Source organism: Hypomesus transpacificus, chromosome 12 (assembly GCF_021917145.1).
Source record: "Hypomesus transpacificus isolate Combined female chromosome 12, fHypTra1, whole genome shotgun sequence".
Taxonomy (NCBI): Eukaryota; Metazoa; Chordata; class Actinopteri; order Osmeriformes; family Osmeridae; genus Hypomesus; species Hypomesus transpacificus.
Genome location: NC_061071.1, coordinates 5,351,934 through 5,366,933, shown reverse-complemented (window position 1 = coordinate 5,366,933; position 15,000 = coordinate 5,351,934). Strand labels below are relative to the sequence as shown.

Here is a 15,000-nt window from a genome sequence, read left to right as displayed (position 1 = left end):
AGATGTATTTTAGAGGCTGTAATGACTGGCTCAGGATCAATACCCTGATCCCTTTCTCTCTCTCTCTTTCTCCTTCTCTCCCCCACCCTCTCCTTCACTATCCCTGTGTGGGTGTATGTTTGTGTGTGTGTTCCTAGCATAGTTTGTCCATAAACAGTCATGAGAACCAAGAACACAGCTGCTTCTCTCCTTATGTCTCTGGCGTGAGTTCTTCCTCTTCCACACAACCACATACACACTTTTTTTCTCTCTCTTTTTTCTCTCTCTTTTTTTCTCTCTTCTCTCTCTCTCTCTCTCTCTCTCTCTCTCTCTCTCTCTCTCTCTCTCTATCTCTCTCACTCTCTCTCCCTCTCTCTGTCTCTCTCTCTCTCTCTCTGTCTGTCTCTCTCTCTTTCTAACCCACCAGGGAATAGATACTTGCCAGACTGGTATTACTGTAAGGGTTAGGTTAGTAGAGACACCATCCACTAGCCAGACAGGAAGCAGTATAGATATCTGAACACTAGGCCTGGAGAGAGCAGAGAAGAATGTCTCTGATGGCAGAGATGTTCAACTTTAGTCCAGTCAACGTTAGAGCTTCTGGCACACATACATTGACAGACCAGGATAGACCAGGAATCCCCCTCACCTTCCGGTTCCCTCCCTCCTTGCCTTCCTCAACCCCCTGGGTCGTTATTTTGAAATGGAGACATATGGTTCGGAGAAAGAGTCCGAAATCCCACCTCAACTGGAGGGAGAGGAAGAGAAAGAAAAGGGGGAGGAGGGAAAGACAAATGAAGGGAGAGATGAAGGGAGGTGGGAGAGAGAAAGAGAAAGGGTGGAGCGAGTGAGGGAAGACATAAGAGGACATGCGCACAGGGGACGGAAGGGTGGATTAAAGAGCTTATATTCTGTGCGTACGCATGTTTGTGTGTGTGTGTGTGTGTGTGTGAGGATGTGCTGGGCTGTGTCCGGAAAAGGTACAGGATAGGTGGAGGCAGTAAGGAAATATATTTCTGTCACGAATATCTGTTTTTGACACTTACCCAACTGGAGTTCCTGTTCTCCGAACTGTTAATGTGTGTAAGTGTGTGTGTTTGTGTAAGTGTGTGTGTACGTGTGTGTGTTTGTGTGTGTGTGTGTTTGTGTGTGTGTGTGTGTGTGAAAAACCCTGTCCAGAGACTCTGGATGCAGGTGGGGTTCCTCAAGGCTGATGCCTGGCAGCTACAACAGCTGACTCCTGATCAGATCACAACTGTAATCACACACAGACCTCCTCACTACAGGCCCAGACAGGATCACATGTGTCACGTTCGATTACATGATGCTGTTGGAGTTTGCCTGCCTTCTGTCCCAGCTGGTCTGGAGTTTGTGTTTACTGGCTATTACTTCAGTTCGGCTATTTGGATCAATAAACATTGATAATGTATGTTTACACATGGATCCATAACGGAATAGACTGTAACATAATTAACTGGTGTAAGAAGAGAGTCCATGACGTGGGGCTCCGTAGTGTGTGAAAAGTGTGTGTGTGTCAGGGTTGGAGGTGGGGGGGGATCCTGTGGGGTTACATAGCGTGTGTGGACAGGGTGTGTGTCTAAATGCTGCAACATCTGGACTGCAAATTCTGCAATCTACAGCCAAGCAGTGTGTGTGTGTCCGTGTGTGTGTTTGTGTGCCAGAAACATTGACATCGATTGGATGTGCTACCCTGGGAAAGTTGAAAATCTCTCTCTTCATTAGAGACTTTTTATCTCTGTTTCTCCCTTTCACGGTGTGTGTGTAAATACGAGTTGCATATCCCCCAGTTCTCCTGTGAAGGCAAGATCACATTTGACTCAAATGTATGTGGATCTGGAGAACTGTACTTGAGAGGAGGAATATCTATCCGCAGTGTCCTGGGAGGGCTGGAGTTTTATAGACGAGTACTCTGAGAGGAGCCTGTATGTTGGGCCTGGCCTCACACAGGAGAAACTGATTGTCTAACTCAACCAGACCTGAAACTTGCTATCTATCACCAGGACATAAAGAATCGCATGTGTTTCAGGGTGGGTCTTCATCTGGAGATCATCTTCTGTCAGTGTGTGTGTTTGTTTGTATGTTAGTGTGTGTGTGTGTCTGTAGTTGATTTACAGTGTGCACGCGTGTGCATCTTGCCTGGTCCCTGATGTCATGAGAGCTGGCTGCTGCACACACACACACACTTAAACAAAGAGTAGCCAGGTCATAAAACATCATCCAACATTAGGGAGAGGGATGAGAGATGAGACAAAGAGAGAAAAATGAGGACAGGGGGGAGAGATGAAGGGCGAGAGCCATAGAGGAGACAAAGATCTCTCTAATTAGCTCCAGGACCCTGAACTTCATCTTCATAACTCATGTTCTGTGTCAACATCGCACCATGATCTCACCTTCTCCTCCTCCTCCTCCCATCTCCTCATCCCCGTGTCCTCATCCTTTGCCCTCCCATCATCCTCTTCCGACAGCTCTCACCTCTGTGCCTCCGGTATCAGTCTCTTTCTACCTCTCCCTTCCCTTCTCTCTCTCACTCCGTGTTTCTCTCCAACCTTCGATCCTTCCCTCTCCATCCCTGGCCTTCTCTCTTGACTGAGCCGGGTTACAGAAGAGGAAAAACAATGGAGGGAGGGATGTGTGCGAGACAGACTGAAAACAGAGAGTTGCTCGGTTGACACACTAATGGTACTGTAAGTTTATTAACTGAGCAATTGCACCACGTTGGCAATACTCGATCCACAGCACACTCCCACACACAAAATATGCAATTCACACTATCCTACACGTTGCACACACACACAATATGCAATGCACGCAATGCTAACATGCACACTAACACACAACACACCACACTGGTATACGTTCGAGAGCTTGTCAGACGTATCTGTCTTTATTGCAATTGTAGCCTATCTGTCGATTGGCCTTCCTGACAGTTTGCCCTTCTGTCTGTTTAGACCATGAATCTGGTCCCTAGCGCGCAGTGAGACTTCCAAATGTTGCTCTCTCCACAGTTGCTGGTCTTCTTGTGACACTGGTGACACCTGCGATACCGTTCACACTGGTCAATCAGCAGGCCAGTGTGAGACCTGTCGAAACAAGCCAACTTATTAGCACCAGAACCTTTTCAAAGAACAGCACTTGATGAACACAGAACCACAGAACTGAAGGAAGGAAGGAAGTCTACCCTGACGGTGTTTCCCCGCCTTATCCTCCCTCCTCATAATGTATGAAGCCCCCACTCCCTCGTAAGGTAGGAAGTTCCCTCTCCTCCCCTCCTACCGTAGGAAGTTTCTCTCCTGACGGTCTCTCTGGTGTTTCAGAGTGGCGCTGCAGCTCCAGGTGGTCTCCAAAGAGGAACGCAGGCTCCGCATCCGCTCAAAACGGCTGATCCGGTCTGCTATCAGCCTGCACACACACACACACACACACACACACCTGTATTACCAACTTAGTTGCCCACCCTCTCCTCTTTCTCTCTCGTCCTCGCCTCTTTGACACCTTTCCTCTCCCCTCTTCTTCTCCCCCTCACTCCATCCTCTCCTCCCTCTTTTCTCCTCTCCTCCACTTACTCCCTTCTGTTCCTCCGCAGCATCTCTCTCTCCTCCTTCCCCTCGGTCAGCCGACGGTCTAGCTCCGCCCTCATCTTTCGATTGGCTATCTCCAGCTGTTCCTGGTAGACCCGCTGGGCCCGCTCTCTCTGATTGGCCAGACTGGCAGCAGTGGAGTCAAGAAGGCCAAACACGGCTCCGTCGGGCTGGCGTGCAGGGATGCCTGGACCCTGGTTTGCCACCTGGTGGAGAAGACAGGTTATCTGTCTGTCTGTCTGTGTGTATCTATGAGTGTATGAATCGATCGATGGATCAATGGATATATCTATCCATCCGTCTATCATCTGTCTGTCCGTCTGATTTTTCTGTCTGTTTATTCATTATTTGTTTCCTTTTTTTCTTGTTTTCTGGCTTTTATTTGTTTGGTGTTTGATTTGATCTGTAATACGGCTATTGTAACTGCTTCCTGCCTGCTCTGGCTCCCAATCCTGCTTGTTTATAGGCGGGAGCATCACTCCCCTGTCTTCAACACATCTGGATCTGTCAGCACCCGGCCCCACCTGCACATCACAGCAGTACATAAGGCCACACACCTGTCAATCACCTGTATATTTCTCCCTCCACACAAGCTTTATTGGAGATGTACTGCTACGTGCATGCATGCATGCGTGAGTGAGTGAGGGAGTGAGTGTGTTTGTGTGTGTGTGTGTGAAAAGCAGGGGGGGAGGCTGTGTGTGTGTGTATGTGTATGTCAATGTGTGTGTGTGTGAGTGTGACAGTGTCCCACCTGTGTGTCCAGGGCTCTCTGGTAGTTCTTAGTATCGTTGTGTTTCTTCAGGATCTGCTGGGTCTTCTGCAATGCAATCCTGACACACACACACCTCCACATTCATATGACCACAGTATCCAAGCATGGTGTCTATTGGTACGTGTGTTTGAGTATATGTTTGTGTGTATGTATGTATGTGTGTGTGAAAGTATCTGTGTGTATGTGTGTGTGTGGACTCACTCCTGGGCCAGCTGAGCCTGTTGCAGACGGTCAAGCATGTCCTGGTCCTTTTGGGTGTGTTTGTTCTGGTCCCTCGTCCAGCCCGCCTGCTCTCTCAGCTTCTGGCTGTAACTCTGCTGGCTGGGCCCACTGAAAGGGGTGGGGGGGCGCCCCCCGAAGATGTAGGAACCCTGGTGGGTATCAAAGAGAAATAAATTGTCTGTGATTGACTTTTTGTATGGGCAGATGTTAGAGGAGTGAAATACCTGATAGCTTTGACCTACGGAGAAGTCACATGACATTAAGACCACTCATCATTGGCTTACAAGCAAGCTCGTCATTGGCTTACATGGAATTGGGAGCTGCGATTGGTCTTGCGTTCCTTCAGAGCATCGGCCACACCCAGGTTAAAAGCTGACAGCTTTTGGGCGTGCTGCTTGAGCTTTTGACGGTCAGCCTAGGAGCACAAACACACATGCTCACACAGGTATACACAATTACACACTCAAACACAACGTCACACACTCTGAATGTGTGGATGAGTGTGCCTGTGTGTGTGTGTGTCTGTGTATTTATCTATGCGAGTGTGTGAATGTGCGGGTTCCAGTGTGTATGAGTGTGTCCTGCGTGTTAATATGTGATGTGTGTCCTCATGTGTGTAGGTGTGTGTGAGTGTGTGCGTGTGTCTGACCCGCTCTCTCTGCAGGTAAGCCTGGTCTCTGAGCTGTTGATGGATGAGCAGCCCCCTGTTTGCCTCCTGCTCCTCCCTCCTCCTCTCCTCCTGCAGGTACAGAGGAACGTTCCTCTGGGAGCGCTGCATGCACAGGTAGCACAGCTCCTGCAGGAGATACACAGAGGTTACACACACACACACCGACATACAGGTTACACACAGACACAGAGGTTACACACAGACATACAGGTTACACACACAGGTTACACACACAGGTTACAAACACAGGTTACAAACACAGGTTACAAACACACAAACAGTTTATACACACACACACAATCACACACATACATACAGGTTTCACACACATACACCAGTCAGACACACACACCTGTCCAGCACGGTTGTGATTCACACAGGGTGCCTCCGGGGGAGACTGTCCTCTCCTCCCCTCCTCAACAGCGCCCTCTCCTGGTAAGAGGCAGACACTGGAACTGCACCTGGAAACACAGGGCAGCCAGTCAACCACCCCCTGCCACTCTTCCAGGGGGGCTGGGATGGCAGTCAAAAGAAGTCCATCCATTCATCCATCCATTCATCCATCTGTTTGTCCATTCAGACAGTATGGTTAGTCTCATGTTGTCCTCAGAGCTCTGGTTACACTGACCACCTCTGGGCTAAATGTGTGTATGTGTGTGCGTGTGTGTGTGTATGTATGTGTCTGTGTGTATCACCCAGGACGTAATGTAATAGGACCACCTCTGAGGTTTCATTATGGGATTGTAGTGTGTGTGTGTGTGTATGAACTGTGTGTGTGTGTGTGTGTGTGTGTACCTGTCAGCAGCCACAGCAGGGGGTGAGGTGTCTAGGTCCTCAGTTAAGCTGACAGCGTTCACCTTGGCAGTCTGCAGGGTCTGTCTGTGCTGAGGCCGATCAGGGCGGGGGGTGGGCTCTGGAGACACATGCAAATGCACATGCACACACACACACACACACATTTATGTCAAATGTACTCAATCCAGTCCTATGAAACCCTCTACCCAACCTCTCTCTACTCAACCACTCTGCCCAGCTTCTCTGTCTGCCCAGCCTCTCTGTCTACCCAGCCTCGCTCTACCCAGCCTCTCTGTCTACCCAGCCTCTCTCTACCCAGCCTCACTCTACCAAGCTTCTCTTTACCCAGCGTCACTCTTCTCAACCACTCTTCCCAGCCTCTCTGTCTACCCAGCCTCTCTGTCTACCCAGCCTCTCTGTCTACCCAGCCTCTCTGTCTACTCAGCCTCTCTCTACCCAGCTTCTCTCTACCCAGCCTCTCTGTCTACTCAGCCTCTCTCTACCCAGCTTCTCTCTACCCAGCCTCTCTCTACCCAGCCTCTCTTTACCCAGCTTCTCTGTCTACCCAGACCCTCTCTACCCAGCCTCTCTCGCCCTGCTCTCACCCTCTGTGATGTCCCCTGTGTTGTCCTGATGGATGTTGTGGTCTGGAGGGGCCTGGCTCCTCCTGTCCTGCCCTCCCTCAGAGCCCTCCTCCCCATGGCTGGTCCTGGGAGGCTGTGGAGTGATGGTGGCTGGACGCCGTAAGCTGGACATACGACCTGACAGCAGGCTGGTAGCACATGGACTCTGTAGGGAGTGGGGGCAGACAGACACAGAGAGAGACAGACAGACACAGACAGACAGACAGACAGACAGTTGGACAGTCAGATAGCATAGGCAGTCAGATAGACAGGCATATAGACAGGCAGACAAGCAAGCAATCAGACAGTCAGACAGACTCACGTTACTCAGAGCCCAGAGCAGTCTGCCGGAACCGTCCATGGAGCTGATAAAGTCCCGGTAGAACTTCATCTTGACCTTGCCGTGCCTGAAGCAGAGCACCCCCACGCCCTGGAAGGTAAAGAGGACGGCGCGGCCGCCCGCCACGGCTCTCAGCAGGAGGAGCAGTGTCTCGCGGACACAGCCCTCCACCGTGTCGCGCTCAAACGGGCTCTCCGCCGACAGAGCGGCGTGGTTCAGAGGCACCACAGGAACGTCCTCTGCTGTCGGACACACACACACACACACATACAGTAGCTGCATACACACGCATGCAGTACATGTATATATGCATGCGTTCACTTCATCTGGTTCAACAAATGGAATGTGTGTATTGTCGTTTTTTGGTGACATAGTCTGTGAAGTTGTCCTCCTCCCTCTACGTCTACCTGCTTTCCTCTGCCCTCCTCTTCCTGTCCTCCCTCTCCTCCCCATCCAACTCCCTCCCCTCCCCTAACCACAGCCAGTGGTCTGGTCTGCTTCAGACCATGTTTTAGCACAAGTGACTCCCCTCCTCCCTTCCTGTGTTTTCTCATTCCTTTTTCCCCTCCCCTGTCCCCCCCTCCCCTCCCCTCCTCCCTACCTGGGGCCAGTGGTCTGGTCTGCTTCAGACCATGGCTCAGAAGCAGCTTCTCTGATAGCAGGAAGATGGGCCTCTGCAGGAGGATTAACTTGTTCCCCATGTCCAGCTTCTGCTGAGAGAAGGTGAACGTCCCCAGACCCACAATGTGGACCCCCTGGATCACACACATCAGCCCACCAGTCAATCAATCAGTCACAAACTAATCAACCGATCATTCTCTCGAAATTTTCCAATCATCCGGTTCTGTAGATTAGCGGCTTGGACTCTGAAATGTATTTTGGTCTCCTCTTTATAGGCCTACTTCACTGTTTCTACTATTACATGCGTATAATCTACTGTAGCCTACGGCTACTGTAATCTCAACTATCAGGATTCCTACCTTCTGCAAGCTCATCTGCTTCTCCACGAAGGACGATACGTTGGCCCAGATACTGTCTACGTCTGGCGCACGGCCGACATGACACGTCCGAGAAGCGTAAAATAACACACTTCAAGTTTGTAGCCATTACAAATGTTTATCGTGCAAACAAAACATTTGCTCAATATAAACTGTTATTGTTGTATTTGTGGTTGGCTCGTAAAATGGGTTAGAAATTGCCGTGATAAGTTTCCGTAGGCCTACCGTTTTCAGACAGATGGGAGAGCGTTGGGAAAGCTCTCCTCTCCGCCTCAGACACCACTGATAACAGCGTGTCCGGCATCCTACAGGCGCGAAGTCTTTGGCACGGAGAGAGCAAAGATTTTTGTCAGTCTCCAAAATTCTTCCTGCCGGTAATAGCCGTCTCCTAACCCGGCGGATATATGTGTCCAAACAGCGCTGCTCCTCCCATGCCTTTGTTGCCAGGAGCAATGTCACAATAGAGTCGCACCCCCCGCAACGTTGTCCAGGAAGGCCAGTTGAAGTCTGACGTTCTCTAGCGCTGCTAATAAGTAACATATAGTATTGTGACGGATATGTTCTCCTCACAATAATCTATGTCTACTTGAGCTCTCCTTGAGATTAATTAGGCCTAGTCTATAGCTACCCATTATGCTTTAGATGCGGGTGACATCCGGTTATAAACCGCAACCTCAAGGACTCAACTCGATCAAATTTTCAGTGGACCAGCAGAGACCGTGTGGTCAGTGGCGGACTCAGGTTGTTTGAAGGGCAGGGGCAAAAAAATGTAGAGCACACGGCGCGACATGGGGCCCCACCAGGGTCGGACTGGGAACGAAAAACAGCCCGGGACTTTGAAAAGCAGACCGGCCCGCGACCAGGGGCGGACTGGGGCAAAAAAGTGGCCCGGGACATTACTGTCATACCGGCCCACTCACTTAATACACGGCGCGCGGCCCACTCAGTTCACGGCGCGTTGCCACTCAATACATCACACGTATGACCAGTCATGGCCTACTTGGAAAAATACCCATACACTTAGCCTAACATTATTTTGGATGATTACAAAGAAGTCCGTGAGAACACATTTTAGAAAACACTTTAGAAAATTTTCTTAAAATAGGCACGATGAGTGCAGGGGTGCAGATGGAATTTTTGAACTGGGGGGGGACCAAGCTGTCAGCAAATGATTCCAACTCAATTAGTTGTTTTGTGTAATATAATATATATGTATATACATATATACAGTACCAGTCAGACTGGTACTATATATATACAGTATATGCAATGTTTATTGCAGCTTCAATATATGAAGCTGCAATAAACATTAGTATGTCAATAACTTCATGCCCTCTGCAAATGTTTTATTTAAACATTGCTGATCTCAGCATGATGTAAATACAAAATACAAATATAAACAAACCTGATTTAAATGAATGGGTCGTTATCAGGTCCATTTATTTGAATCAGGTGTGTTGGAGCAGGGAAATATCTAAAACATGCAGGGCAGGGGGTCCCGAGGACCAGGATTGAGAACCACTGATCTAGAACAGGGGTGTTCAATCCTGGTCCTCGGGACCCCTGTCCTGCATGTTTTTGATGTTTCCCTGCTCCAGCACACCTGATTCAAATGAATGGTTTAAAAACATGCAGGACAGGGGGTCCCGGACCAGGATTTAATACCCCTGCTCTAGAAGCAGATTCAATAGGTCCCAAAAACATCTCTCCTCCTTTCATTTCCCTGAAGATATTGCTGGGCTGTCTGTCTTGTCTGTCCAGTTTGTCAAGTCTGTCTTGGTGAATATGGCACACAGCAATGCCATTGAGCCTTTTTTGTGTCATGTTTGATCGCAACCAATAGGTTAAGGAAAGGGAGCGAGCCAAACATTTCAATTTTAACCAGTCAAATGAACGGGGCTACTAACGTCATCTTTATGACAACCAGGAAGACACCAAGCCTAAAACCACAAACGCTGGCTCCAAAAATACTATATATAAGCATAAAACACTTTTTTTTTCAAGTGTTGTAGTACTTTTGTGTGGCTAACGTTACACGTGCTAATACACGTTAACATCGCTAACATTGCCCAATCAGCTGTGCAGTTATGAAATGATGCTTGTAGCCATACGTAGGGAGAGTAGTGGGGACTACGGTGGCCCTGAAGTGCAAATCACACCCCCTAACATGAGTACATCCCCCAAATGAAAACACTCCCCCCCAAAACAAGTCAACTCCCCCCAAATCGGATGACTTGTTCACCTCTCCCCAATACAAAAACACGCTCCCCCAAATGGAAAACGACATTACATTAACTCATGAAACACATTACATTAACTCTGAACGGAAAGGGTAGGTACTAGGCCTACACTTTAGCGCTGATTGGATGCAGTAGGCTAACTAACAAGAAATATGAAATTGATCGACAGAAGTACAAAATGCAATAGCCTGGCAGAGTTACGTGCACCAGAACATTTGTTTGGCTATCGAAGAATGTAGCAAATAGTAGGCTACTTAGGCAAAAGTATTTTGTGTTAAATGTAAAAATCGATATCCAAACAACTATCCTGGTCCACGTTACTCTGTCATTGTGGCATTTCGTTCTTCTGTAGTGGACTATTAGGTTTTTTCTTCTGAAAAGTCCTGCTTCCTTCAACTGCGTTTTTAGCGTGCGCATAGGCTACTTATATTGTGAAACAGCATATCTGAGATTATTTCATAGGAATGACCCTGATTAAAATGAAGTGTAGTGTCATGACTCTGAATTGTAAACATTAATGTTTCCTCTTTCCCCAACCAAAACGATCAGGTTCATGATAATGACAGAGTTACGTGGACTAGTTGTTTGGCTATCGATGTTTACGTTTAACAAGCAATTTATGCTTTTGCATACGTAGCCTATGCTACACATAAATGTCCTGGTGCACGTAACTCTGTCAGGTTGTTGCATGTTGTACTTCTGTCAATCAATATCTTATTTCTTGTTAGTTAGCCTACTGCATCCAATCAGCGCTGAAGTGTAGTACCTACCCTTTCCGTTTAGAGTTAATGTAATGTGTTTTTGAGTTAATGTAATGTTGTTTTCCATTTGGCGGAGCGTGTTTTTGTATTGGGGGGAGGTGAACAAGTCATCCGATTTGGGGCGAGTTGACTTGTATTGGGGGGGAGTGTTTTCAATTGGGAGATTTAATCATATTAGGGGGGGTGATTTGCACTTCAGGGCCACAGTAGGGGACGGATCGGGGTCACCTCCCCAGTGCCATCTGGGGGCTTGCCGATACCTGTATGGGGGCAGAGGAGAGGAGGCGACAGCCCAACCACGAGCAGCGATTGTGAGCTGATACTTCGGTTTGTGACACAACTGTCTGAAGCAGCAGTGTTGAGAGATCTCCTCCTGCCAGAACTGTTGAATTCTAAATGTCTGTAACGCCAAAGTCTTCTGCGGTGATTGGCTGCCGTACTCGGCATCCCCAGAATATTAGGACAATCGTCTGCACCTGTGTCTCGTTTACTGGAAATATAGTAATTTGAATAATAATCTTTAATTTGTGATTTGGTTCAAATAAGTTTAGAAATTCAAGAAAAGAGTAGTCATTAGGGCGGGATGACAGTGGCGGCTCTAGACACATTTTATTGGGGGGGCCTGTGTTTAATCAGAGGGGCACATAAAAAACTGTAACAAATGATATTTTAACATTAAATACTTCAATTGTGCTTTACATTAAAACATACAAACGGCTCTGGCTCTCCCTCTTCCAGCTCCTCAGCTCTCTCAATACCTTAATATGTTTCTCTCACTTGTTTATATACTGTGGCAAAAAAAGGCTGCAATGTAGTGATGGGCAAATCGAGGCTTTTTGAAACACTGAGACAATTGAAACTTTGGAGTCGGGGCCTTTGAAACGCTCGAAACCTTTACTCAGAGACATCTGCTGGCAGCTACGAGTATGGCATAACCTACAGTCTTATACCTAATTCCACATAGGCATCTTAAAGATCATTGTGGTTTACTGGAATTATTGCCGTCCTTCAATGCAGATGAAGTGTTATCGAATACGGGAGCGATGGTTTTCAATTTAACAACTCAATCAAGTCAAATTATGATCTTCCAACTGTTTGAGACGATAAACTCAATGTAATGTTGTTACATATTCATATATATTTTTTTGTTTTTGTTTATACACACAACTGCACACAAACAGACAAATGAACAAACAGGATTTCGCGAATGGCCCATAACTAACTTTCTCTAACGTTCTCTAACTGTCTATAACTCTCTCAAACTGTCTCAAACTCACAAACTCACAAATCTCTCAACCAAGGTCTCACGCATCATTTTATACCCCGACAAGTCAGTCTTTTGGCAAGCACAAGACAGGTTTCGTTCAAGATCAAATCACAAAACGTTTCGGAACACTTTGACACGTGACCGGAAGTGTTTTTAAAACCTGTCTTGAAACGTTGTTCCGATGCAGTGTGTGTTGAATGTTTCGGGACAGTATCGATACGGTAGTACCGAGCGGACCAGCACTACTGCAATGTCCCTTCCTCGTTTCATGATGACGACTAGAAGAAGAAACAACGCAAAACATTTTTTTCAGGGGCACTGGCCCCTGTAGCCCCCCGTGTAGAACTGCCCTAGCTGGGCGATATATTGAATGTTAGAGCATACTTCATATTCAAGCATACTTTTATTTTATTTTTAATTATTGCATAAAGGCAGATATACAAACAATTATTGAGTTTACAAACACACACAGGAATGCAAAGGGGGCACAGCACAAATCATACAACTACATTGTGAAGATATATATGTAGTCATCAATCAGAAGTAGGTAGGAAGAATCAATCAGTGTTTTGAGAATTCATCATCAAACATTTCTTTTGTGTACTTTTAATATGCACATTTAGAAAATGGTTTGATTGAATAAAAATCTTGTGATTAAAAATAAGTGTACAAATTCAAGAAAACAAGAGTCATCAATCAGATGTAGGCAGGATTAGATGTGCCTCTCTGTTTCAGGCGGGGCAGGGCTTGGCGTTGGGGAGGGGTACGCAGCGCTCTGCCACAGCATGCATCTCCCCCACCTGGACACCTTTGTACATCCCAGACACTGTGATGGTATGGACTTTCCCATTAGGAAACTCCCTCGAAAGTTGAGCTTTGTACGGGATGTTGAGGTTTTGCGTCTTCCCCGCCATCTTCACCACACAGGAGTGGTTGGGAGGAACTGTGGCTTTCACAGTGAGAGAGTGAGTCACGGTCTCAGTCAGGGAGTTGCCATTGGTGATGGTTTTGGCATCTGAGTACTCCACTCCTGCAGAGGCAGAGACAAACGGTACCGTGACCTGTATGGAGGCAGAGAGAGTCAGGCTGTTGGAGAGGCTTGTCTCCCAGGTACTCTGTCTCTCTGTGCTCCCCTCCAGATTCACCTCCTGATCCAAGTCTCTGCAGTTATGGTTCTCCACTCTCATCTGATTGAATACAGTCGGTTGTTGGGAAAGCATGTCCAGATCATTAATGTTGTACTCAATGTCATGGATTCTCTGCTCGGATTGTCCTGTTTCCATTGTCATGATATAAAAGTCTTCTTTAAAGTATCGTTCATCACCAAGCAGGGGCTGGTAGAACGTTTTATCAAAGATTGTCCCAATACCGGATGTATGCATCCCAACATACATTTTCCTAGATACAGATGAAGTGACCCCATTTTTGAAGTCACCTTTGAAAGCCTTCCACTCCAACAGCTCCAGATTTTGCTCGTTGATCAGTATATCAAACTCTGAGGATCTACCCTGCTCCCCATGGCAGGGGTAGTAGCAGTATGGGCCTAAAGTGGGGTTGTGGTAGCCAGTGGCCCAGTAACAACCAGTATGGGAAGCACAGATGTAGTCCGTTCTTCCCGTTCCAGGTATGTACGCCTGCACAGAAAACGAAGGCAGAGAACCAGACCATTTCACCCATTTCACGAACACGTCCTTGTAATCGAGGCGGGGAGGGATTTCTCTTCGAGTCCTTTTACTAGAAGCCTGCGTTGCTTCCACCATGGTCACGACTGTTTTGGTGACGGTTTGAGTGACAATCTCGTTGGAAAGCTTCGGGTAGCCATCATTGTCCTCAGCAAGGATGCTCTGCAGCAGAAAAGCACAGATGACCCAGGCTGGCAGGCGCATGTTTTGTTTCTTTATGTCTCTCTGATAGATGTCTGTTTCTCCCCAGAGAGAATGCCACTTTTATAGCATTTTGGAATAACCAAGGGAGTTCCTTGGAAATCATCAACTGAAAAAAAAACAGCATTTGACTGTTGTGACATAATTATTTACTGAACACATGTACACTGAAGAGTGGACTTTAGTACAAACAAATATCTTTGGCAATTATTAGACAACACACTGTTTGTTCAAGATAAACAGATGTCCACCGTCATTGGTCATTCTTATGCAACCAGTGGCTCTAAAGAGCAAGGCACCACACTATCAGGTCATCCTTATCTGACTTCCTACTGAAAAGAACATTCTAACGGGAGGGGAGAGTGACTCCCCCAGCTCGTTCTTACCCCATAACTGACTTTGGGACAAAACAAGTCTTCTCTTTAGCCTAATTCCTTACATGGGGACAAACAAGTCTCCTCTCTAGCCTAATTCCTTACATGGGGCTGTTTCCTCTCCTCAACTGACCCCTGTCCTGCTTCTTTCTGCACGTACCACCTCTTTACACCCTAGACACGAAAAAAGCCACCAACAAGATCAAATAAAGTACTTGCATTTGAATTTACAGAAACAAAAATCTGACTACCCTCCCTTCTTGATGTTTGTGGTCTCGCACATTTAGAAAATCTTAAAATATAGATGTAGATATATTTGAGTGTGTACCCAGCATTACACAAAACACACAAACAGACAGACAGGAAAAAAGAGCTCCAGGGGATGGGGTTGTGACACCTGCACCCACTCAACTCAAAGTGTTACCCCGTTCATGCCCATGGTCACACCCATGTTTGACTTGGCACGGGTGGCAGCGA

The 15,000-nt window shown here is 47.2% G+C and overlaps 2 protein-coding genes across 5 annotated transcripts; both read right to left on the bottom strand.

Annotated features, from left to right (window-relative positions):
• Window positions 1-2,674: 2,674 nt before the first annotated feature.
• On the bottom strand, window positions 2,675-8,470 carry LOC124474621 (coiled-coil domain-containing protein 81-like). Of its 3 annotated transcripts, XM_047030960.1 has the most exons (14): window positions 8,224-8,470; window positions 7,981-8,042; window positions 7,602-7,755; window positions 6,983-7,242; window positions 6,643-6,826; window positions 6,038-6,155; window positions 5,595-5,703; window positions 5,222-5,368; window positions 4,880-4,987; window positions 4,552-4,721; window positions 4,330-4,408; window positions 3,564-3,784; window positions 3,274-3,399; window positions 2,675-3,080 (listed from the first exon to the last, which is right to left on the bottom strand). In XM_047030960.1, exons 1-14 carry the CDS (start codon window positions 8,300-8,302, stop codon window positions 2,945-2,947), a joined length of 1,953 nt encoding a protein of 650 aa, XP_046886916.1. In that variant the 5' UTR covers window positions 8,303-8,470; the 3' UTR covers window positions 2,675-2,944. The 3 variants fall into 3 exon arrangements, with proteins under 3 accessions (XP_046886916.1, XP_046886917.1, XP_046886918.1); XM_047030961.1 differs by lacking the exon at window positions 7,602-7,755 and having other exon boundaries at window positions 7,981-8,313; XM_047030962.1 differs by lacking the exons at window positions 2,675-3,080; window positions 3,274-3,399; window positions 3,564-3,784 and adding an exon at window positions 3,793-4,102.
• Window positions 8,471-12,656: 4,186 nt separating this feature from the next.
• Window positions 12,657-14,201, bottom strand: LOC124475071 (natterin-4-like). 2 transcript variants are annotated; one of them, XM_047031598.1, is made up of 2 exons: window positions 13,390-14,201; window positions 12,657-13,344 (listed from the first exon to the last, which is right to left on the bottom strand). In XM_047031598.1, the coding sequence occupies exons 1-2, from the start codon at window positions 14,150-14,152 to the stop codon at window positions 12,998-13,000; spliced, it is 1,110 nt and encodes a 369-aa protein (XP_046887554.1). In that variant the 5' UTR covers window positions 14,153-14,201; the 3' UTR covers window positions 12,657-12,997. The 2 variants fall into 2 exon arrangements, with proteins under 2 accessions (XP_046887554.1, XP_046887555.1); XM_047031599.1 differs by having other exon boundaries at window positions 12,657-13,799; window positions 13,849-14,201.
• Window positions 14,202-15,000: the final 799 nt, after the last annotated feature.